At 47.1% G+C, this 25,913-nt stretch overlaps 1 protein-coding gene across 13 annotated transcripts in view; it reads right to left on the reverse strand.

Moving 5' to 3' along the window:
- Positions 1-25,913, reverse strand: part of ZNF618 (zinc finger protein 618) — a 184,354-nt gene that overhangs the window by 8,005 nt on the left and 150,436 nt on the right. For 4 of the 13 annotated variants that reach the window (XM_030858916.2, XM_030858920.2, XM_030858933.2 and 1 more), the window contains 5 exons: positions 20,835-21,074; positions 17,090-17,173; positions 14,978-15,022; positions 13,934-14,011; positions 422-523 (listed from right to left, as the gene is read on the reverse strand). In XM_030858916.2, the coding sequence (XP_030714776.1) occupies positions 422-523; positions 13,934-14,011; positions 14,978-15,022; positions 17,090-17,173; positions 20,835-21,074 (549 nt within the window). The remainder of the gene's footprint in view (positions 1-421; positions 524-13,933; positions 14,012-14,977; positions 15,023-17,089; positions 17,174-20,834; positions 21,075-25,913) is intronic. The other 9 variants (XM_030858923.2, XM_030858918.2, XM_030858922.2 and 6 more) reach the window with 7 other exon arrangements.

A 25,913-nucleotide genomic window follows, 5' to 3' on the forward strand; every position in this document is an offset into this window, starting at 1 on the left:
GACCTCTGAAGCCAACCAGTCTAACCTCTTCCTCAATATAGGAATGGCCTCTAACACAGGAGTCGCTAGTGAATAAGGTACATGAGGCCACAGTGTCAGGAAAAAGCAGACAAGAGAAATCGTGGAGAGTGGATTTGGATTCTAATTCTGATTGTCACTAATCTGTGTTCTCTGACCACAAACAGATCACCTCTCCCCAGGCTGCCTCTGTCCACCCCACGAGGTCAGAATTCCCACCAATGAGGTCTCAGGCATGAAAGTGCTTTGGAAACCATGATGCGTGGTCTTGCACCACCATGGGAGACACACAGGGGTGGGGATGTGGGAGCAGAGGGGAACAAGCTGGGGTTGAGGGGGAGGCCTCTGGAGGTGGGTGTAGTAGACTTCCACCAGTCCCCGGGTCCGCCCAGGAAAGACCTACTGTTGTTGGCACTGTTCCTCTGGGCCTGGGGCTTCCACTTCTCCTCCACGACAGCAGGGGGCGATCGGGACTGGTTGGAGGCGATGTTGTTCTCGTTGTCTGCTGCGGGCACAAAGGGGACAGTGTGTTTCCCTGTAGTGCAAGAGGCCTGCCGGCTCACCAGGCGAGAAGAACTAGAGCATGCAGGTGGAGGCAAGACTGGCCTCTGGGACTCAGGCCTGGGTTCAAATCCGGGCTCCTAAGACAACTATCTGAGGCCCGCAAAGCCTCATTTTCATCACTCGGAAGAATGAAGATAATCACACAATTGCCAGAAGGACTAACAAGAGATCATACAGGAAAAGAGCTGGGTACAGTGCTCAGCACGGAGTAAGCACTCAGGGAATGGGAACCGCTGTGTCCCGGGTCTGGCTGGGAGGCACCCCCCAACACCCCCGAGCACAAAGTTCTAGCTCTGAGACCCGGGAGGGGGTGCCCATTACACTCCAAGAGGCCAAAAGCATCTCACGCTCTTGCTTCTATAAAGTGTGCCTTTTCGTCTTTTTAGTATATTTTAAACTTAAAAGAACACAACAAAACCAAAGCCCTATATGACATAAAGTATACAATTCCCAACCCCCTCGCTACATGTAGGAAGTGAAAACCAAAGTCTAGATACAGGAAAGGATTTGCCCAGGAAAACACAGAAAACCAGCAGCAGAGCTGGGACGGACATCCCAGGTCTCCCGGTTCCTAGCTGCCTCCTCCCTGCACGTCCCTAATTTTTGTTAACGTGTGCAGCCGTTTTCAGTTTTAAGTAATGGGCAGGTACCATCTTCTATGCACGGTTACTCCTTGACATTGCTGTAAGATCATATCTGAGTGGAAATGGTCTGAGTTACATGCCTGCCATCACAAATGGCCACACAGTCTTTTATCACACAATATTCCACAAATTGCTTAACTACACTCCAAGTCCTAAGTTTCTGGGCTGTGCCGTTTACAATATTACTATTCTGCTATGAACCTACTTGCCTAATATTCTCATATTGTTTCTCTGTGCTCTTTGGCTGTTGTTGTGGGTGTATTTCCTTGAGACATCATCTTACAGGTAGAATTCACAACCTGAGGATATGAATGGGTCAGTGGCCTCTGTTCAGGGTTGCCAGACATCCTTCTTCCATTCTTCTCAGTTAAAGGCATCAGGCCTTAGAGGTCAAGGCCACACTATTCATAGAAGAGGCCTCCCCAACTTCTACATATTCAGTCAGCCCTGCAAGACTAGTCAAGAGACTCTGGGATGTGCACTCAAGGAATAGTTTGCAGCCACTAGAAAGGTGGTCATGTAGACTGGAGCAACATGGGAAAATGCATAAGATAATGAAAAGCAAGCTCTAATCATAATGTCATACGTATTATTTATAGATACATATTTTAGACTCACAAGTCAAATAACGAACAAATCTATGCATCAAAAAAAGATGGGGAGGGGACTTTCACTTCTGCCCTCCAGATGCAAACAACTGCTAATCATGATGATATATGACTGCTTTCATACAGGCAACCCAGGGTCTGATCCCAGAAAAAGAAACAAATGCGGTGAGCTCTCTGACTGTGCAACTTACTGCCCGGAAGCAGTTTTCAAGATGCTGCGTAGGACCAGGGAACTGAACAGAGCCCAGCGGTCCCCTTGAAGAGACAGAGATTAAAGTTCAGGCAGGCCCAAGACAGCTAGAATTTACAGGGAAAAGTACCAAAGAGGAGGGAGTTACAAAAAGAGAGAGCTCTGGAGATTTCAATGGGGTTCCCTGGAGCCTTTGCTGTAGCTAATCTGCCTATGCATAGGGTCGAATTCCACAGGACTAGGGCAAGAATCACTAAAATGCAGTAGGCTGATAACTCCCAGGGCTCCCACGTGGGGGAAATCATCTGCATCCCCTCCACCAGAATGGAAAGACCTCAATGCATGAGAAATACTATGGGGCTAAATTAGCCATAGACTAAGCCACTAGATCTGCCCTAATACATTGAAAGAGCAAACCTCCAAAGTATTAAGGTGATCCCAGGTAACAAACTGTAAGCCAAGTTTAATACTCCTAAAAAATACAACATCTAGCATCTAACACTATAAAATGCACAATGTCATTCATCTAATAAGTACCAGACGTTCAAAATAGTAGGAAAATATGACCTATAACATAAGGAGACAAACCAATCAATAGAAACAGACCTAGAAAGGACAGAGATGATGGAATTAGCTAATAAGGAGCTTACAACAGCTGCTGAAAAAAAATCAGTGAAGCTGGAGACAGAGCAAAAAGACTACCCAATGAAAACCAGAGAGAGTAAAAGATTGAAAATAAATAAATGGAGCATGGACAATGTTAAGGAGTCTAACATAAATATAATTGGAGTCCCAGAAAAAGGGGGTGAGGCAGAAAAAATATTTGAAGAAATGGCCAGAATCTTTCCAAATTGGAGGAAAACCATAAACCCAGGTTCTAAAAGCTCAACTGACCCCCAGCAGAAATACATAAAGAAAACACCACCAAGGCACAGTATCATAATCCAATTGTTGAAAACCAATGACAAGAGAAACTCTTAAAAGCAGCCAGAGAGGGGGAAAAGTTAAGTACAGGGGAACAAAAATAACAACAGACCCAGCAGGTAACAGAACAAACTATTAAAAGAGAATGTCAACCTAAAATTCTAAATGTCCATCAATAGATGAATGCATAAAGAAGATATTTATATTATATTTATAATCTAAATTTATATAATATAAATTATATTTATACAATGGGATATTACTCAGCCATAAAAAAGAATGAAATAGTGCCATTTGCAGCTACATGGATGGACCTAGAGATGATCATACTAAGTGAAGCGAGCCAGACAAATACCATATAATATCGCTTATATGTGGAATGTAAAATAATGATACAAATGAACTTATATATCAATACAAAACAGAAACAGACCCACAGACACAGAAAACAAACTCATGGTTACCAAAGAGGAAAGGCGGGGAGGGATCAATTAGGAGTTTGGGATTAACATATACACACTACTATATATAAAACAGACAAACAACAAGGACCCACTGTATAGCACAGGGAACTATACTCGATATTTTGTAATAACCTATAAGGGAAAAGAATCTGAAAAAAAGATATGTATGTATGTATAACTGAATCACTTTGCTGTGCACCTGAAACTAATGCAACATTATAAATCAACTATACTTCAATTTAAAAAAAACACAAAAAAAATTAAAAATAAAATAAGGGAATTCTAAATCCAGTGATACTATCTTTCACAGATGGAGGTAAAATAAGGACCAAAAAAAAAAAAATCATACCTGCAACTATAAGAAATGTTAAAGGAAGTTCTTTAGGTATTAAAAAAAAAAATGACATCACCCCCCCCAAAGAGAAAATAACATCAAATAAGAATCTGGATCTAGAGAAAGAAATAAAGAGTTCTGGAAATTGTACATGAATGGATATAAAAAGTGTTTTCCCTCATTTTTAATCTCTTTAACAAGATAACTGACTGCTCACTGGAAAAAAATAACAATGAATTGTGGTAATTATATGTAGAAATAAACCATATGTTAACAATAGAAGAAAGACTAGGGAGGGGAAATAGAAGATTGTGTTGAAAGTTTTTCACACAATATGAAAAGGATAATAGCCTTTAAATGTAGACTTGATAAGTTAGAAATGCATAGTTCAAAACCCAAATAGACTATAAAAAAAACAATAGTTATAGCAAATAAATCCATTGTAGAGATAAAAATGGAACCATAAAAAATTCTCAGTCCAAAATAAGGCAAAAAATTAGAGAAAAAGGAATAAGCAACAAGTGAAACAATTAGTAAACAAATACGAAAATGGTAGATTTAAACCCAGTAATACTGAAATCACATTAAATTTAAATGGTCTCCACATTTCAAATAAAAGTAGACTTTGTCATACTTAATAAAAAAGCAAGACCCCATGATATGCTATCTATAAGAAACCTATTTAAATATGAAGACATGGATAAGTTAAAAGTAAAAGGTTAAATAAAGGTAAAACATACAAACAGTAATGAAGAGAAAGGTGGAGATGCTTGTGACAGTATTACAGAAAGAACAGACCTCAGAACAAGAAATATGATCAGGGGTAACAAGAGACCCTACATAATGATAAAGTGGTCAAATCACCAAGAATATATACTAATCCTAAGTGTGTGTGCAAGTGATAAAAGAGCATTAAAACACATGAAACAAAAGCTGAGAAAACTGAAAAAAGAAATAGATAAACCTAACAACTGGAAATTTCAACTGTCTTCTCTCAGTAATTGCTACTCTCATGAGAAAAGAGAAAAAAAGACTGAATATAAATGAACAGAGTGGACAACACCAAGCAGTCCCATATACATATAACTAGCTTACCAGAAAAACGAGGTGGAACAGAAAAATACTGAAATCATATAAAGTATAGCCTCTGACCATAACTGAATTAAATTAGAAATCAACAACAAAAAGACATTTGGAGAAATTTCAACTATTTGAATATTAAACATCACAGTTGTAAATAGCCCATAGGTCAAAGAAACATAAGGGAGATCAGAAAATGTTCTGAACTAAACATTAAAACATAACGTTTCAAAATTTGTGGGATACATCTAAATAAATGTTATTTATAACATTAAATAATTATATTAGAAAAGAATAAACATTTAAAATCAGTGTTATAAAGCTTCTACACTAAGAGATCTGAAGAGTAAGTTTAAAGAGTAAGAGTCTAACATAAGCAGAAGAAAGGAAATAATACAGATAAAAGCAGAAATTAATGAAACAGAAGATGGATAAACACAATAGAGAAAAATCAATGAAACTAAAAGCTAATTTTTTGTAGAGATCAGTAAAATTGATAAACCTCTAACAAGAAACATTAAAAAAAGAAAAAGAGGACACAAATTATTAGTAGCAGGAGTAAAAGAAGGGGACATCACTACAGATGCTACACATATCAAAGGGATTAAAATGATTATGAATAACTTTAGGCCAATAAATTCAACCATTTAAGTGAGGCAAAAAAAAACAAACAAAAAAAACCCCTAAAAAACATAAAGTACCAAAGTTCACTCCAGAAGAAACAGGTAACCTCAAATCTCTTAAGTTCTATAACTATTAAGAAATTCAGTTCATAGTTTACATAATTTCCCACAAAGAAAATTCCCATATGGGTTCACTGGAAAGTTTGACCACATATTTAAGGAAGGAATAATACAAATTCTAAACAAATTCTCCCAGAATTAGAATAGGAAAGAACATTTCCCAAATCATTTTATAAGGCTGTCATTATCCTGATCCAAAACTAGAGAAAAAAATTACAAGAAAAGAAACTACAGACCAACATCCTTCATAAACATATACACAAAAATCCTTAACAAACTATTAGCAAGCCAAATATAGTAATATATAAAAATAACAACACATCATGGGAGTTCCCTGGCAGTTTCAGTGGTTAGGACTCAGCACTTTCACAGCTGTGGCCCGGGTTCAACCCCTGGTCAGGGAACTAAGATCTCGCAAGTCATGTGGCCAAAAATAAAAAATATAAAAATAAAAAATAACATATCATGAATAAATGAAGCTTATCCCAGAAATAGAATAGTTACAGAAAACCAATCAGTGTAATTCCCTATACTAAGAGGAAAACAAAAATACGAAAAATCATCTCCATAGATATAAATGCACTTTAAAATGTGATAAAATTCAATACCCACCTATGATACAAAATCTCAGCAAACTAGGAAGAGAAGGAAACTTTCTCAACCTCATAAAGGACATCAAAAACAAAAAACAAAAAAAAAACAAGTCTACTGATCTGATAGAAATAAAAAGGATTATAAGGAAATACTATGAACAGTAGTATTCCAACAAATTAGATGACCTGGATGAAATAGACAAATTCCTAGAGAGACATAAACTACTAAAACTGATTCAAGAAGTAGAAAATCTGGATAGATCTATTAAAAAGACTGAATTAGCAGTCAAAACACCGACCATAAAAAAGAAAAGGAAAGCCCAGGCTCAGATAGCTTCATCAGTGAATTCTATAAAAAGTTAAAAGAACACTTCACAAATTCTTCTGTGAATTTGAGAGGAGGGAACACTGCTCAATTCATTCTATGAGGCAGGTATTATTCTGATACCAAAACATGACTGAGAAGTCACAAGAAAAAACAAACTATAGTCCACTATGCCTTATGAATATAGATACAAACATCCTTAATAAAACAGAGCAGACCAAATCCAGCAACATATACAACAGGTTATACACCATGATCAGGTGGTATTTATTCCAGGAATACAAGATTAGTTCAACACACAAAAATCAATACCATATTAAAAGAATAAAGGACAAAAACCACACGATAATTTCAATAGATGCAGAAAAATTATTTGACAAAAATCCAACACCCTCTCATGATAAAAACACTCAACAAACTAGGAATTGAAGGGAACTTTTTCAACTTGACAAAGGGCATCTATGAAAAACCCACTGCCAACATCATAGTTAATGGTTAAACATGAAAAACTTTCCTCTTAAGATCAGGAACAAGATAAGAATGTCCACTCTCTTTTATTCAACATGTATTAGAGGTTCTAGCCAGGTCAATGAAAGAAAAAAAGAAAGAAAGAATAAAAAAGAAAAGAAAAATAAAGGGCATCCACATGAATGGAAGAAGTAAAATGATCTACTTACAGATTACAGATGACATGACTGTGTGTATAGAAAATCCTATGGAATACACACACACACACACACACAACTATTAAAACTTATAAATAAGTTCAGCAAGGTTTCAGGATATGAGATCAATATACTAAAAAAAATCAATTATATTTCTCTACGTTAGCAATGAACACTCCAAAAATTAAATTAAGGAAATAATTCCATTTATAATAGCTTCTAAAAGAATAAAATACTTAGGAATAAATTTATAAAAGAAGTATAAGACTTGTACACTTAAAACTAAAAACATTATTGAAAGAACTCAAAGAAGACTTAAATAAATGAAGAGGCATCCCATGTTCAAAGACTGGAAGACAATATTGTTAAAACGGCAATATTCCCCAAATTGATCTAGATTCAACACAATCCCTATCAAAAGTCCTGCTGTCATTTTTGCAGATATTGACAAGTTGAGCCTAAAGTTTATGTGACACAGAATAGCCAAAACACTGTTGAAGAAGAACAAAGTTGGGGGGCTTAGACTTCCCGATTTCAAAGCTGTTATAAAGTCACAGTAATCCAGACAGTGTGCTTCTGGCACAAAAACAGACGTACAGATCAATGAAATAGAATTCAGAATCCAGAAATAAACCCTCACATTTACAGTCAATTGATTTTTGACAAGGGTGCCAGGATAATTCAGTGGGGGAACAAAGAGTCTTTTTAAAAATGGTGCTGAGATAACTGGATATCCACATGCAAAAGAATGAAGCTGGGCCCCTACCTCATACCACATACAAAAATTAACACAGAATGGAATACAGGCCTAAATGTAACAGTGAAAACTATAAAACTCTTATAAGCAAACAGAGGAGTTAAGTCTCTGTGACCCTGGGTTAGGCAATGATTTCTTACATATGACATCAAAAGCATAAACAATGAAAGAAAAAGTAGGCAGTCGTCATCAAAAATCTTTGTGCTTCAAAGGACAGCATCAAGAAAGTGAAAAGACAACCTACAGAATAGGAGAAGATATTTGTAAATCATATATCTATAGAGCCCTCGTATATAAAGATAAAAAGATCTCTTACAACTCAATAATAAAAAAACAGAATTAAACAATGGGCAAAGGATCTGAATAGACATTTCTCCAAAGAAGATATTTAAATGGCCAATAAGCACATGAAAAAGTGTTCAACATCATTTGTCATCAGGAATACACAGATTAAAATCACAGTGACATATCCCTTAATGCACTAGAATGGCTATAATCAAAAAGCCAGATAATAACGAGCGTTATCAAGGATGTGGAGAAACTGGACCCCTCACACACTGTTGGTGGAAATGTAAAAATGGTGTAGCCACTTGAGGAAACAGTATGGCAGTTCCCTAAAAGGTTAAATATAGAGTGACCAAATGACCCAGCATTTCTACTCCTAGGTATCTACCTAGTAGTTAAAAACATTGTAAAGCAATTATACTCCAATAAAGATGTTAAAAAAAAAAAATGTTCACACAGGGACTTGCACTTGGGCATTCACAGCAGCTTTATTCGTAATAGCCCCAAACTGGAGACAGCCTAAATGTCCATCTGTAGGGGAATAGATAAACAAATTGTGATATATCCAAACAATGAAATATTACTCAGAAATAAAAAGAAATACTGATATCACAGAACAACAGGGATGAGCCTCAAAAGTATGCTAAAGTGAAAGAAGTGAGACACAAATGACTAAATATCATCTAATTCCATTTATACAGAATTCCAGTAAAGGCAAAACTATAACAAAAGAAAGCAGACAGTGGTTGCCAGGGTGGGGGCCTGGGAAAGGGACTTGCTGCAAAGGGAACTTTTTGGGTTGATGGTAACACTATACATTGTGCTTGTGATAGTGGTTAAATGACTATACGTTTATCAAAACCCATCAAACTGTACTCTTAAAATTGGTGAATTTTATTTATGTAAATTATATCTCAGTAAATCTGATTTTAAAGTAGACTGAAAAGAAACCATTAAAAGAGTAACAGTTGGGCTTCCCTGGTGGTGCAGTGGTTAAGAATCTGCCTGTCAATTCAGGGGATACGGGTTCAAGCCCTGGTCCGGGGGGATCCCACATACTGCAGAGTGGCTAAGCCTGCGCACCACAACTGCTGAGCCTGCGCTCTGGAGCCTGTGAGACACAACTGCTGACCCTCGCGCCTAGAGCCCGTGCTCCTCAACAAGAGAGGCCACTGCAGTGAGGGGCGCGCACACCGTGGCGAGGAGTGGCCCCCGCTCGCCTCAACTAGAGAAATGCCCACGCGCAGCAACGAAGACCCAGCGCAGCCAAAACAAAAAAAAAACATTCACTTTATAGCAGTACACCATATATACGCAATAAATATTTGTAAAAAAAAAAACAGTGGCTAACTTTGAGTAGTGAGATTATGGCTGAGTCTTCATTTTGTAATTTCTCTGCATTTTCCCAATTTCCTTTAATGAATAGACCTCACGTGTAAAAAAGAGAAACACAAATTTTAAAACGGAAACCAGCAGCCATTCTTACTGACTTTCTCTGCTAGAGTACAGAGATTTGGAAGCCCGGAATTTGAACCAGGCTTTGGCTGAGTATTATAACCTTGAGTTAGGCACTTCAATTCTCTAGGGCTCAGTTTCCCCTCCTCCTTCCAAAATCCCGGGGCTGGGCAAGCTGCAGGGCGATTCCCTCATTCTCTGCCTTTCTGCAAGGCTTTGAAATTGGGATTACTCAACCTCTAATTAGATAATGATGTCTAGCATGGTTTATTAAAAAAACTTTTTTTCTCCTTATCTCACAGATAATGCTGCTAAATGGGTGAGGTACTCAGTAAATGATCTATAGCTTGAGCTGGAAACAAGGTTTACTCAGTGTGGCTAACGCTGCGTACCACAGATACACGTGCTCACACACGTACAGATACACAGACATCGGTAAAGGGCGGGATGCAAAGCTGGAATAAAGGCTGTCTCCCAAGGAGGGACCAGTTGCAGAAAGAAGAAAGCAGTTGTTTCTAGCAGGGGACGGAAAAAGAGAAAACTGCATTATTCAGTCTTATTTTAGAATGTGCTATAGCCCTTCATACTTTACATACATCATCTCCAGAACCCTCACCCAGCCTGTGGAGAATGGTGACGAGCCTACTTTACAGATCGGAAGATCGATGCCCAGAGAGGGGAAGTAGCTCAAAGGGATCAGAAATTAAACGTGGCCATTCCCAAATCCTACCACTCTGAGTTACCAACTTGTTTGCCCCCTGGGAAAGTCCCCAGGCCTCACTTAGCTGCAGTCCCCCGACTACTTGAAAAGAGGCTAGAAGAGAGGACCTCTGAGGGGGCTTCCCCCACCCCTAATCCTCCACCCCATCTATCCTGCTGAAGAGCACCGGCTCTGAGTTCATGGGAGGGTCAGAATCCTGGTCTGATACTGTGGCGGCACTGCCTTGGGGCAAGTTACTTAGCCACTTTATTTTATTTTGAAATTTACACATTTTATTAAAAGAACAAAAAATAAACAACACAGAAACAGCACACTAAAATGAACTGCATAATGCACACTTCTAAACACAAACAAGCCAAACAGCACTATAACTTGGGAAAAAAATCAAAGCATCTGCCCTACTGATAGCAGTTGAGGAAATGAGCTATTGCATTCTGGAGGCAAAACATTATGGAAACAGTTTATATTTCTTAAATATTATGATCATTATTTAAATCATTAATTGTTGCACAGGACTAATCATTTTCTTATTGATAATTTTTAAGTGACATTTTTCTGCCCAAAATATGTGCTTCCATTTTCTATACTTAGCCCTTTTCACCTCAGTTTCCTTATCTATAAAGGCGAGCTAATGTGGACACAACTCAGAGGGACGTTCTGAGGATCAAATGAGCTAATACGTAAGAACTCAAACGATGTGAGGTACTTTTTACGAGGCATGCAACTTTGGGCCAGCGATTATGTTCTCTGAGCCTCAGTTTCTTCATCTGTATAATGGGGATGATAATGCCAGCCAGCTTGTTGAGGAGCCCGGCCTGACACACGGTAATCGCTCACTAAGTGTTAGCTATCTTTAGTATTATTGCCGCCAAAACCTGCTCCTAAGCTGTCACCAGGGGCCAGGCGGGTTCTCCTACAGCGCAGACGGGAAGTTTATTAGCGGGAATTACCCTGTGCCATTCAGCAGCCTCTTAATGAGATTGCTGTTATTCGAGGTTGATCCCCCTTATCAGCGGCGCTGTGAACTGCGCAGATCATGACGCTTAATTTCTCTCTATGGAGTCAATCCTTTAATCCCGACTCAGCCTGGCTGGGATTCAGCCTGGCTTTGCACTGGATTGCCGGCAAGGCATTCTCTGCCAGCACTGAACCAGAACAAAGCAGCCCACAGCTCTTCTCGGAAAACAAGTTGGGATGCTTGGGGGAGGTGGGGCGCCCGCAGGCGCACCCTTGATTTGCATGTTAATGGCCTCCGCCCAACTGCCTGAGGGACAGAGAGGCACTGGCACCCAGACTCTTCCCTAATTAGGGCTCAGCTTTCAGAGCCGGCAGAGGGGCAGAGGGTTTCAGAGGAGGAGGGAGCAGAGACGGGGCCGTGGGGGTCTCGGGCCCAAGCGCTGTGTTCAGGCAGTGGTCCCCGGCATCCTTCTAACTTTGGCTACTGGTTCCCCACGAGGTCAAGTCTAAGTGCTCTGAGTGCGTTCAAGGCCTTCCCTGGTGCAGGATGGCTGACAGCAAAGGCAAGCAGGAGCTGTGAGACACGTGAAGACAGAACCTTGGTGTAAGGAGGGCAGCTGGAGATTGCAGGTCTGTGTGCCCTTGTTTTAGAATGGAGACTCAGAGAGGGGGGCACGACAAAGCTTCCTGCCTGAGGTCACATCGGTTAGAGAGGACTGGAACTCACGTGTCATGGCAGCCAATCCAGCTCTGCACTGATTTTATTTTATTATTATTATTTTTAAATTTTTGGGCCGTGCCGCGCAGCATGTGGGATCTTAGTTCCCCGACCAGGGATTGAACCCGCACCCCTTGCATCGGGAAGCACATATTCTTAGCCACTGGACCACCAGGGAAGTCCCTGCACTGATTTTAATGAGTACGTTAGAAATAAATTATCTCCCTCCCACCCAAAATCATGCGAGTTGGTGCCTAGTGTACAGCAGATACCCAATAGATACACGCTGCATAAATGAAGAGGGGTCACACTAACAGAACAGCACCTGCCTGGAGAGCGTCTCGCCCTGTAATACTCTGTGCTAGTCAGGCCAGACCTGGAAGGTGATATGAAAGATTCAGAAACCTAAGAGAGAGACAAGCAATAACTAACAACAACCACCACCATGACAGCAGAAGTGACAGCAGCTAAGCAAACACTCAGTCTCTTTCCTGGTCAGCTCCTCTTTGGCCTTTACTGAGCCACCGTCTGTGTCAGGCGCTTTTCTCACATCACCTCCAATGCCTCCAGAGGATCACCCTACGGGGAGGGTGGCAGGGTCAGCGAGCTGTCTCCCCCATGTTCCCGTTTCCCTTGTCGGGCTGTCCCTGGGCAGGGCTCTGGAATTTGAGCATATATGTGTCCCTTGTGGCCTGAAGTGGTAAAGAAGGAAGTGTGCCTCTCTCCCCGCCCATCAGTCAGAGAGAGAGGACTCTGTGATCCAGGGGAGGATGGAAACACAGGAAGGAAGGAGTCTGGGTCCCTGAATCTCCACGTGGAAGGCCGCGTGCATTAGGCTGTGATGTGGCTGAGAAGGAAGTGGTTATGTCAAACCACTGAGAATTTGGGATTTACCTGTTACAGCAAACAGTGTCTGCCTGCCTAAAACAGAGATCAGATCAGAAATCAGATCAGCTCGGTGCTTTGTGACCACCTAGAGGGGTGGGAGAGGGAGGGTGGGAGGGAGGGAGACGCAAGAGGGAGGAGATACGGGGATATATGTATACGTACAGCTGATTCACTTTGTTATACAGCAGCAACTAACACACCATTGTAAAGCAATTATACTCCAATAAAGACGTTAAAAAAAAGAAAAAAAGAAATCAGTGCTACTATGACCAAAACCTAAAATTGGAGGCTGGTGGTCTAGTGAGGGAGCTGACATTGTAAGCCGGACAGATGGCAAAACAGCTGATAAAAAGGGTGTCCAGACAGCAGACTCCTAGCTGTGGCGCTACAGCAGCAGTTCTCAAAGTGTGGTCCCGGACAAGCCGGGTGTGTGTGGCCTGAGGACCTGTCAGAAATGCGAGTCCTGGGCCCCGCCCTAGACCCACGCGTCTGAAGTTCAGAGTGCGGCCTAGAAATCTGTGCTGTCACCAGCCCTCCCGGTGACTGATGCACGCTCACGTTTGAGGACTGCTGCTTCGGGGGTATGACCGCGAAAGCAATGGGCTCGCCGCAGGCTGCCCCGGGCTGAGCCCTCTCCACTGCCCTCCCCTTCCTCCGCTCACCTGGGTCTCAAACCACACTCAACCCTACACACGCCCACGACTCTGTCCCGCTCAGCTCCTGTTTGGCCTCTAGGCTCCGGGCAGAGGTCACAATTTCTGGAAGCCTTCTCCAGCTCCGACCCCCTCTCTGGCTACGCTGCCAGCAAGCCAGCTGCCCCCGCAGGGCACAGACCACCCTGACTTACAACGGAGTAACCAGGGCTCCCACGTCCTGGGACTGTTTTTTGGGAGAGCGGCCGCAGGCTGGCCCTGGCCGTCCCTGCCTTTCGCAGGATCTGAGGGTGGGAGGCATGAGGGGGGCTTCAGTACCCCGCCCCCGTCCACCGTGGGGCCCTTACCCGCGTGGGACTGCATGTGCTCCAGCAGGTTGTTGTAGAACTGGAACTGGATTCCACAGGCGCCGCACGTGTAGGGCTCTGCAGGGAGAAACGGAGCAGCCGTTTCAGGGGCAGCACGAACCCGGATGCCTTTCTGCTGGGCTGCAGGCAGCTTTGGAACTGGGCACCCAGACACACATGGGGGCTGTGCCCTCAGGGCTCTGGGCCTGTCTGCCCCCCTGTCACTAGCTAGTGAGGGAGAGGCTGCGGGGGAAGGAGCAATGGAGAGAGGAAGACTGGCAGATCAAGACCGCCGAGTGTAGTCAAGCGGCATTTATCGAGTGTTCACTGTGTGCCACACTGTTCCGGGCGCCGGGGATAAGGGACCAAAAGCTCTCTCGGGGCGGAGACCACGTCTTATTTGTTCCACAGCCCACCTCTCAGCCGGTGGAAGCACACAGACAGCACTGTTTGCTGAGTGAACAAATGAATGAACGTATGAATGAACCAAAAACAACATAATGGACGTGGAGGGCAGTAAAGAGAAGGAGAGAAGGGGTGAGAGAAAGGGTGAGAAGTGGAGAAACACAGAAAAGCTAGAGAAGCAGGGATAAGACAGGAGAGGGAAGAGAAGCGGGCTGGAGGGCGGCAAGAATGAGAGCACATAGGAACGCGAGCACGCGTGCCCAGCAGAGGGACGTGGAAGGAAAAAGAAAGAGAGAAGAGAGCAAAAACGAGTAGGGAAAAGACAGCAGGAGGATGGCGGAGATGCGCTCGGAAGAGGCGTCCTGAGGCTGCCCCCGTGAGCAGGAAAGGGTGGCTTTGTTCCTGCAGGGCTGGGGGTGGCAGAGTCAGGACGCCCATGGTCAGCTCCACCCGACACCTGTCCAAACTCCTCCACCCGCCTGGGCTGGGTCTCCCTGTGCCTCCACCTCCTCCAAATGGGTCTACCTGGGAGGGCGGCCCAGGTCTGATGCTCTGGGGAGGTCCCGAACGTGTGGCTGGCTGAGTTCATTCCCTACCCTGCCTCGCCCTCTCCAGCCCCCCGACGGGACCATCACTTACTCTGTAGGAGAGGGAAAGGATTGGAAATCAGGGGACTTGCAGTTTCTGCAAAAGAGAAACAGTTTAGCTAAGTCTCTTCTGGTTCTGGTGCTCGGAGATGACAGTCATTACTTCTGTCCTTAAGAAGTAGTGAGCCAGATGGGCTCTCGGAGGAGGAGGGGGCAGCTGGGGTGGGGCTGGGGCACGGGCAGGGTGAGATCAGCTGGGGCCATCCCTCCAGGACACCCCCAACTTTCAAAAAGTCAGCCCACAGAGCGCCAAGGAGAAAATATCCACGTGTGGCTGCCTGGTTCAGGACAGGGAGCTGGGAGCTGCTTCTAGGTCCTGGCACCGGGGTGGTACTGTCCGGCACCAAACACCAGAGAGGCCAAGGGAGGGCTGCGCTTTGAGGGCTTTTCTGTCTGCTGGCAGCTCCCCGCGCTTCCTGGCATGGTCAGCTGAGCCTCACAGGCAGGAGGCGGCAGAACGGGGCCAGATGGACTATACCGGGAATCCTGGCTCCACCACTCACAAGCTGGGGACCTGGGGCAACAATCAACGTCACCTGAGCCTCAGTTTCCTCATCCAAAAAGTGGGGATAACAATAACACTGACCCTCACTGGGCTGTGGTAAGGATGAAAACAGGTTAAGACACATACAGCTCTGAACACGTGCCAGGCACACAGTAAGCGCTCAATAAATGGTGGCTGCCGGCGGGAGCAGCACTTCACACCGTCATTCCCAACTCTGAACATCGGCTCTGGTGGAAGGAGAGGCAGGGGGTGCAGCCTGGCTGGCTGGGAACAAAGGTTCCCGGGAGACCGCGGTTTCAGTCCTGGCTCTGCTGCTTATTCCTGTGTGGCCTTGGGCCAGTCACTCCAGTTCCTTAAGGCTCACCTTTTGGAGGGGCTGAGTGGGTTATAGCTTCCAAAAGGATGAAGCAGTTTGGAAAAGTCGACATGCTCTCTACGGTTTAAAGGATCGTGGCAACATTCTCGGGGCTCCCACGGCACACCTCACTCCCTTCCTCGGAGCACTTATTCATCAAATCACTTGGTTTACTTAAAAACACCACCACCTCCCAAACAGCCTACCATGTGAGTGTGTGAACTCTGCAGGGCACCCTCTGAATCTTCCCCACCACAGGGACGTGTGTGCCATGCCCATTCCACAGCAGAGGTGAGATCGAGAGGCGAGCTCAAGTCACCGGCTTGTGGATGGTGGAGCTGGGGTCGAGCCTCGGCTGGAGCTCAGATCACTGAGGAAGCTTGCACGTGCAAGTCTGCGCTCCTGGATGTTTCACAAAGCCCCTGACTGGTGGTCAAGCCACGTGCATCATCTGTCTGCACCCAGGCAGTGCCCGGCACGGTGCTGAGCACAGGCCAACACCTAATCTGGTGGATTAAACTTTAATTGAGCAAGAAAGTGAGTGATGGCTTACCTTAGTATAAAGGAAGTATCAAAATCTTTTTTACACCCTGCCCTGGCTGGCACTGTGCAGACCAGATTGCTGTGCCTTTCTCGGGCAGAGGCTGCTTGTGCTCACGCATGGCTCCGCCAGGCTGGCCCCAGGTCTGGCTGGGGACAGCGGCTTTCGGCTGCTCTAAGGTGCTCTAGGGTTCCACTAGAGTCCTGCAGGAGGCAACCACCAGGGGGCGCCAAAACACCACTGGGAACCTCAGGCAAGCCTACTTGGGCTGGTAGGGGCTGGAAGGGAACCTTTGGATGTTCCCAGGTCCAAAAGGAGACCAGAACTTGGGGCCTCCGGCTCTTAGGCCACAGCTCTCTCTACTGTACCCGCTTTGCTTCTTCTGGGAAAAAAAAATGGCTGTGATGTTCATCCTATAAACATAGCAATGGCTCAAAGGGGGCCATCCAAGTCAGTATATCACACAGGTCATGGGGCAGGGGAGTTCCTCTCTCCATGGGGAAGAGACAAAGAGGATCCACAGTCCCGGAGATGCTCCTGAGGCCCGGAGGGATGTCCCTCCCGCTTCTGCCTGCCGGGCTCTGGCCGCCCTCTAATGCTCTGCTCTCAGCCTCCTCCCGACCCCCTGCCCCATCACGCACCACAGAGGTCCCGGAGCGGATTGAGGCGGCAGCACAGGGTGACTGTCACGGGGCACACTCACCGCTGGAGTTTTGGGAACTGCTATTCGTCTCTTCAAAGTGGTTTTGTGCTTTGCCTTCTACCCTCCGACTGAAAGCGCTTTCTGCTGGGTGGGGAGAGGAGAGAGCAAGGAAACACCACGGTGATGGGTCAGCAACAGGTCCAAAGGGAGGGGCATGCCAGAGGGGGCTCGGGAGGCCAGGGACGTGGGAACTGCCCCGGCCCCTGGGCTGCGTGAGTGCCTGAGGCTTTATGCTGGGGAACCAGCAGAGGGATGGGCTCCAGAACCCCAAACCCCAAACCTGCAGTTCCTCAGGCTCACCTGAATTGCCTGATACCTCGTCAGGGTCCCAGGAGGTCCCCGACAGTGCCCAGGGTGGGTGGAGGTCCAGGCACGGGGGGGATGTGTGTGGGATGTGGGCGCACTCCTGAGCTCCAACTGATCGAGTAGATGGTACACAGGCCAGGGTCTCCCATCTCTGACCCCTGGGGAGCCACACGTGACACTAAGTCATCTGGATCTGCCACTCGCGACTTGCTCTGCCCGATTCTGCTGACACAGGCCCCACCAAGGAGCAGGGAGGGTGACAGACTGCTTCCTGGGGGTGGCTCCGGCAGAGAGGAGGGCCAGAGGGTGGAAGGGGTCCCTGGGTGGCGGAGATGTCATGATAGGCTGAGCCGGGTAGCCCCACACCCTGGGAGGCCAAAGACCAGGTGAGGTCTGGTCGGGGTTCACCGGGGGCAAGGGACTGGCTCCCTGAGTGATTCTGGGGTGTCTCCACTGACGTGCCTTCCTGAGTGGCTCGCCTTCTCCCAGAACTCTCTGTAAACGCCGGAGTCAGAGAAAGGGTCCAACCAGGTGGGAGACACCCACGTTCTGTCTCGAACGTCTGAGCCAGAAGGTGACGGCTTTTCCAAGCTCCTCAGTGGGGATGCTGGATGTGCCAGGATATAAAGGCTTCTGGGAACAAGTCAATCTGGGATGAGCAGCTGACCCAGCAGCCTTTCTTAAGGAGAAACAGCTTGCACGAGGATATCAAAGGCTCTGAGAAGTTCGACCGGAGAGAGACCCATCTAGCTTCACTGAACCCAACCTTCCCAAATATAATCGGCCACTGAAGCCCATTTAAAAATATGAGATTCCTTAACATCCTTCGAAAATGGTGATTCTGGGAAATGCCATTGTCACCCAGGCCACCCTACGCCAGGAGGGCAAGCGCTCATACTATGGGAGCCGAGGTTCCAGACGATCACTGGGGTGATGGGAAAGGAAGCCCCAGGTGGCTCCTATAGGCCCTGCTCAATTCCCCCGCCCCCGACTCTGACAGTGCCTCCTGAGGCAGCCTCCGTTTTGCAGAGGCTGTTGACGACATCACACACAAGACCCTCTCTTCTAACTGTGTCTGTACAATGCCTGGACTGAGAGCTACACACCTGCCCACTTCAAGATACCATCTGTAAATCGGCAAAGAAAGCCCCTCAATTCTCTACCTAGGAAAAACGGGGGGACTCTTATTTACGAAGCACCTGCTATGGGCCAGGCACTGGTCCAGATGCTTTACATCCACATAATCCTCCAATCGCCCTATGAGGTCCACGCTGTCATGCCCATCTTATAGGTGAAAACCCAGAGAGAGTGAGGTTGTCAAGTTCCTGGGCCTGACTAAGCTCCTAACCCTTTAAGATGGCAGAATAAGGAGATTTCATTCTTGGGACAGATGCTTCCTTTTTAAAAAGGGCTGGGGCAGGGAAGTGGTTCCTTCTGCCATCTTAAACCTCATGCATGCAGGGGACGGTTACCCATCTATGGAGGATTTTCGTGCAGCCTGACCAACACGTTGGTACAATTCAGCACAACTAAGGTTACAAACTCTTCTAATTAGCCTCCTATGGCTCAGCTGGTAAAGCAGATTGTGATCAGCTATCCCTGCTATAGGCACCTCTGGCTGAAAACCAGCGAGCGGCTCCACAGGGGACATCCCCGCGCAGGCGCGCACGCGCGCGCACACACACACACACACGCACGCACGGGAGCGGCTGCCTGTTCTAGCATGACGGGGGCAGTGATGACTTCCAGCTCCAACATGCAGGCTCCGGCTCACAACCTGGTGTCCCCTGACCTGCGCAGCTAGTAGTCCAGGTGTGACACCCATCACAAGTCTTCCAGGTCACAAAAAGGCGGCCAAAGGCAAGCCCCATCGCTTGTGATGCTTACTTGGTGACTCTGGGCTCTGAGAGCTGCCATAGACCACACAGGCCCTACAGGCAGTTCTCTGCAGAAACTGCAGATGCAAAAACTCCCAGCCACAAGGTCGAGAGTAAAATCAAGATCTGAAAGCCGTGATCCCATCATTTAGTTGAGCCAGTATCTACCACCAATAAGTCCGTGACGACCAGCCTGTTTAACTGATTTATACCTACTGTTGCCAAAAAACAATGGCTACTAGCTCTTCTCTACACAGTAGCTTAACACCATTACCTTCAAAGTTGATTAACTACTTACTCTCCTTTCGGGAGATCTAAGCACTTAAGCATAGCTTCAAATATTTTTAAGAACCACATCCTTGCTCCTGGTTAGCTTTCTGAACCAGAGGAAAGGCGAGCACCACTCACCACGTGGCTGTAATTGGTCCAGCCCCCTGGCTCATCTGAGTGAGTTCTCAGTTTGATCACTTGTATATTTTTAATGGATAACTTTGGGCCTCTTGAGGGTATCTGAAAGGCCCGTAGTCCCAGAATGACCAAGTCATCACTCTACCCCACATCCCACATATCTAGGGAGAAGGCCCAAGGCTCTTTCCATCCAGGTGTGAATCAGGATTCCTGATTAGCTGGTACTCAGCACACAGTGTGTCTTGTCATTCCCCGATAACTGGTAAGAAATGGTTGGTGTGCACGTTTCACTGCCTGTTCGCCCTTCCAGAGGCTGAGCCCTTTCTGCGTAGACTCAGACAACACTGGAGTGGGCATCCGTTGGCTTCCCGCTGGGCTATGGCTCACGGAGGGGTTTCCTGAACAGTGAGGGAGAGGGAGGCCAAGAGAACAGAGCTCCCAGCCAAACACTCTTCTTCACGGAGAGCAGCTCTTCGTAGAAATGAGTTTTTAGACTGGGTTTTCTGAAAAATGGGGGATGCGAACTCATGCCAAGAGGGTCCAGGCAGGTGACGTAAATGGATGAACTGGGCTGGATGTGAGACAGACAACAGTGTGATCACAATGAGACATGGCACCTGCCACGTGGCCACTGTATTGGGGAGGCAGGAGGGAGTGGTGGGGACTGTGGAAAACCGGAGAGCACACGCTCTACTGAAGGAGGCAGCTGTGGCTCGGCCCCAAGGCAACTGCTACCCTGAGGAAAGTGGGCCCAGGACTGCCAGATCTGACTTTTCAATGTAAGCCAGAAATCAAAAGTTTCATATAAAAATCTCCTAATGCTCAAAGGTTGGCAATTAATTTGAAAGAATTTAAAACCCCTTAGGCCATGACTTGGGGAGAAAAACATTCTCCTACTTAAAAAAATTAGTTTGCAAACCATCTTGTACAACCCTGTGATTTAGGGTAAGAAAACCTAGACTCAGAGAGGCTAGGTGGCTTGCCGTGGTCACAGAGCCAGGCTGAGGCAGAGCCGGGACCCAGATTCGTCCCAGAGAGCTAGGGACCACCACCCTCGCTCTTGCAAGGGAACAATGACCCCGGGCACAGCTGTGGCAGGTGGGGAGAAGGGCGGGGAGTGGAGGAAGTGTGAGGGTAACATAGGCCATTGGTACCTGCAGTTGCCTTGCTTGCCGGAGATCCCGAATTTGGAGTGCGGAACGTCGGGGTTTGGGTGGCTGGAGGGGTGCGGTGTAAGAGGGTAGCGCATCGGACCACGGAGGCCGGAGCCTTTTTCCCCGACTGGTTCGTCTGGGTCTTCGCTGCCACGAAGCGTGGAGACGGGGAGACCTCTGGATGCGAACACTCAGACCCCGTGTCTGGATCGTCCGGTGGCTCCCACCCGGGGGCAGTACCTGAGAGGGTCACGCTCTCAGTTGCCGAGGGAGCTTGGAGCCGACCAAGTACCCCTACGCTCGAGGACCAAAACTTCTTGGTCCACAGAGAGCAAGGGCTCTGGCTCCCACCTGGAGCCTGAGAAAGTCTGGGAGTCTAGAACCTTCCCCAGCTTCTCCTCGAGGGAAGCCTGATCGCCAGCTCACACTCAGCATTACTTGGAGGCCACTGACCAGCCCACTGGCTGGGTCACCCATAACCCTTGACCAACCCAGGCTCTGCGTGTCTAAGAACTCGGCCTGTGACCCATGCTTGGGGCACTTGAATTAGTCAACCCAGGCTCAAATGCATTTTCTAAAATGCTGACTCCTGAGCCTCTTTTCCCTCCAAGGCAGGCTGGCTCAGCAGTAATGATAGACGACAGAGAGGCAGAGACGTGCAGGGTTGATTGACGGGAGAGGGGAAGAGCAGAGGGCCCAATGTCGCCCCACGGTTTTACGGGAAGGGGCTCGTGGAACTCCTGGGCACTGCCTGGGATTGACAATCTCAGGGGACAGTGCTCGACCCAACACCTGACGCTTTATTAGAAATCAGTGCAGCAGCTCCCTGGTGGGGTTAGGGGCAGCCTGTGTCACCATTTCCCACACCTCCTGCCTCCCCTGCCCGCCTTCTCTGCAGAAACTGGAGTTACTGAGAACAGGGGTGGGGGGCCCTGACCCTCAGCGGGTCTCCAGCTCGGCTGGTATCAGGTGGCAGCCTCCTGCACGCTGCCCGGAGACGTAGTTACCGGGGTGGCAAGCCCCTGAATGTGGCCACAGTGCCACCTTCCAACCGAAAGGGGAGACAGTGGTTTCACTCAACTGCAACTCTTCCCGGAGGGCAAGAGTGGACCAGACGGCAAGAGAAGGGACCCCTCCGGGGCTGACTGGGGGCTCACGGAAGCCACCGGCACTGGGAACATCTCAAGGGCACCACCTTGCCGCAGAGCCTGGCCGGAGCCTGGGAAGGACGCTGCCCTACTGCCTGCCTCAGGGGCAGAGGAGAGACCTTCTTACACCCCTGCTCCCAGGGCAGTGTCCATCCTGGGCACCAGACGCTGCGCCCACGGCTCTCATAGCCAAAATAGACGGGTGCTCCCTGACCCTCCACCTCTGCCCACTCCTGGCCGGAGGAAGCCCAGGCCCAGAGACGCAGGAGTCAGGGCCTTGTTCAAGGTCACACGGGACCCGAGGCCCTGAGGTGAGCTCAGAGGACTCAGGCTGGCCCCCCTTGTCCCTCTGGGGAGGTCACTGCCTTTCCACCTCAGTAGCAGCCAGATGCCAGGAGCTGGGGATGGGGCGTCCTTTGGTCGTGGCCCCGTAAGCAAGCCCTCACCTGCCCCCCCCACGCCCCAGGAGGAATCCCCCAGGCTCAGTCTGTGGAGAACACAGGTGTCCCCCGCCACTCCTCTTCCCCGCCACCCCACTCTCCAGATTCTCACTTTCTCAATCAGGAACTGGAGACGGGTGGGTGGGGAAGGATACTTACATATGATCCCCCTTTCTCCCTCCCTCCCTTTCAGAGTGAAAGACCTTGAAGGTCCCGAGTTCAACCGGAAGGGTGGCTCATCTCACAGTTCTCAATTGTTTTTTTCTTAGCCACGGGATAAACCTACACATCAAACTCTGAGGGAGGCGTCCAGCGTCCCACCTCTGATTTCTCCCGTCTCCCTGAAGTGCAGTTTGGGGACCACAGCTTGTGGTTCGCTGTTTAACGGAAGCAGCCCTGAGTGTGCGGTGAGCCTGACCCACCTCTGAATCTCGTCTGTCACCTCCGGCTTCTGTGGTCTTGGACCCTTTACTTCCCCTCTTGGCCTCACTTTTCCCACCTCACCTCCACTGATGAGAGCAGGACACCCATCTCTGCACTACCAACCTCACGGGGATTTTGTGAGAATCCACACAGGTCACGGAAGCACCTTGAACCGTAAACTACTCTTCAGACGTAAACAGTTATTAATGGTATTTTTTAGGAATAAGGAAACCAAGGCCCAGAATGGTTAATAAGTTTACAGCCACACAGAAAGTTAGTGCCAGGATGGGACGGGGGCTCAAGCCTGCCAGCTTCTCATGGAGGTCTTTGCACAGGCCATGTGGTCCCCTTAGGCACTAACACACCCCCGGGCACCTGGGCACAAGGGACAGAGAATTTCTGAGCAGTAAACAGAGCGTGCTGCTTCCCCTCTTAGGCCTTGTCTCCACCCGCAGAATGGTTTCTAGGAGACCCTCTGGACCAGATCTTTTCATGGTCTGCGAGCCTGCTGTCAAAATCCTGGCGTTCCGTGTGGGAGAGCCCCTCCTTCCCCGTGGCAGGGAGCTCAGGACACCCAAAAGCACATGATACAGTAAACCCTTGCCTGGGGCCTGCCCACTTCTTGCCCTCTCAGTCAACCCCTCTCTCTTCCAAGTTTCATGGCCTTTGCTCATGGTATCCCCTCTGCCTGGAATGTTCTTCCCTCCAGTTTCTGCCTGGATTACTACTGCTGGTCCTACATACCTCCACCTAAACATCACTTCCTCCGGAAGCCCTCCCTGATACCCCACCTGGTCATTTATCTTCCAGTTGCCTCCCTTGTTCCCTTCCAAGATCTGACTGCCACCAATGATGACCCATGGTGTGATCTTTGATCAATGTCTCTTTCCCCATTACCCTGTATGTTCCGTGGGGGTAGGGACTCTGCCACTTTGGTCCAACCACGCACTCAGTGCCTGGCACATTCCCTAACACACAGGAAGTGCTCAACAGATACTGTGGAACCAGGAATCAAAGCACGAATGGATCAGAAGCACTTAAACAGAGCACATTAAAGATGGGATGCCCAAGAGAGGGCGAAAGAAGCTTCTCACATGTTATCCTCCCACTGGTACCAAGGGTATAAGGCAGCTAGGGACAAAGAGGCTCAGAGAGGTACAGGCACCATGCCAGGGTCACAGAGGAGATCAGTGCCGAGCCAAGATAAACTTCCCAGGCTCCTAACTCATTTCACTCAACCTTTTGCTCCATCTGTTGACTTTCTCACATGGAATGTTATCAGGCTGATATTCCTACCTGGGCTCTCACTGAGAAAGGAAGAAAGCAATTCAGACTGGCAGACTGGCCTAGTAAGAAAGGTATGAGATATTTACACATAAGAGATATTAAAAATAAGACAGCACGCGGTCTCTTCTTTCTGTAAAGCTGAAAATTTAACTGGAACAGAAATTCAGAGACTATACGGATTCAAGAAAGGTAACCATGCAGCGGAGAGGCAGGGAAGACCAGAGGATTTCCCTGAAACCTTTAACGCAGTAGAGGGGAGTGGAAACGCATTGGAGGCAAAAGGGAATAGGGTGCTCAAAGGCTAGAGGAGGGAATGCAAGGGAGAGGTGATGCAAGAGGAATCTAATTTGGGAACCACTGCTCACAGATTTTCATCTTAGAAAGAGAACTGGAGACCTTACACTTCTGGCCATGATGGTATGCATACCTGGTACAGGACTAGCCCTCCTCCAGATTCAACTGTAAAGCTGGACAAAATGCATGGAACAAGAATTTTCAGACTCTGAATGTAGATGGTGCAAGACTGTGATTCGTGAAAGAAGACCTGCTGTGAGCCCCAGGATCACCCCAGCTCTCTGCTAGGACAGACCCTCTGGACCACAGCACAGAGGTAGAGCTCGAAGGACGCACTGCAATCTCACTGATCTGAGAGACAGTGATCAGAGTTCAGGGCTTCTGAGGCAGCTGGAATTGACAGGGAAGAATAACAAAGAGGAGGCAACTGTGCAAAAAAACAGCTCCAGAAACGGGCAGAGGGGCCCCTCGAAGTCTCTGGCTGAACACCAAACTGTATTTGTACAGCGGGAGCCTCTGCAAAGACTGGCAACCAACAGCTGCTTGGGGGGGGCGGGGGGGCGTGGGGAGCTGACTGAAGATTCAGAGGTGGCAAAAGGCAAGGAGATGTCTGAGTTCCACCTGCCAGAGGAGAGATCTTGCTGAATACCTCCAGCATTCAGTTGAGACCCAGAAAAGCCATGCCTCAGAAGGATTACTCTAACCCTAGAATAAGGACTGCTCTGGAACTGCCCTAACACAGCTTTAAAACAAGGCTTTGAAGTATCGAGTTGATCTGTAAGTAGATGAACTGCCTGCCAGAAGCCAGAACAAAATTCAACACTTTTCAGAAGAAGACAACAAAATCCACACATTCAGCAACACAGCATATGCATCCACAATGTTCAGCACAGAATAAAAATTTATTTGTTAGGGGAAGTGGGAAAATGTGGGGAATAATCAAGAGAAAAAAGATCAACAGGAACATAAAGAAATGACAGGGATGATGGCGTTAGCAGCCAAGGACCTTAACACGGCTATTATAAACATGTGCAAACACTTAAAGGATAATATGAATATAATGAAAGAAACAATGCAAAAAGGAACCAAGTGGAAATTACAGAGACGAAAAGTACGATAGCTGAAGCGTAAAATTCACTTGATGGACATTTCTAATGAAACAAGTAAGACCGTAGAAGAAAAGATCAGTAAACTTGTACACAGGACACTAGAAATTATCCAAATTGAAACACAGAGGGAAAACAAGGCTGGAAAACCGAACAGAGCTTCAACTGATGATCTGTAAACATCATAAAACAATCTAATATACATGCAATTAAAGCCTCAACAGGAGAAGGAAGAGATTGGGGAAGAAAAATATTTGCAGAAATACTGGCTGAAAAATTTCCAAATCTGAGGAAAAATATAAACCCACTGATCTAAGAAGCTCAGTGAACCCCAAACAGGATAAACACGAGGAAAACTATACATCGTAATCAAATTGCTGA

This window comes from Globicephala melas, chromosome 6 (assembly GCF_963455315.2).
Source record: "Globicephala melas chromosome 6, mGloMel1.2, whole genome shotgun sequence".
NCBI classification, from domain to species: domain Eukaryota; kingdom Metazoa; phylum Chordata; class Mammalia; order Artiodactyla; family Delphinidae; genus Globicephala; species Globicephala melas.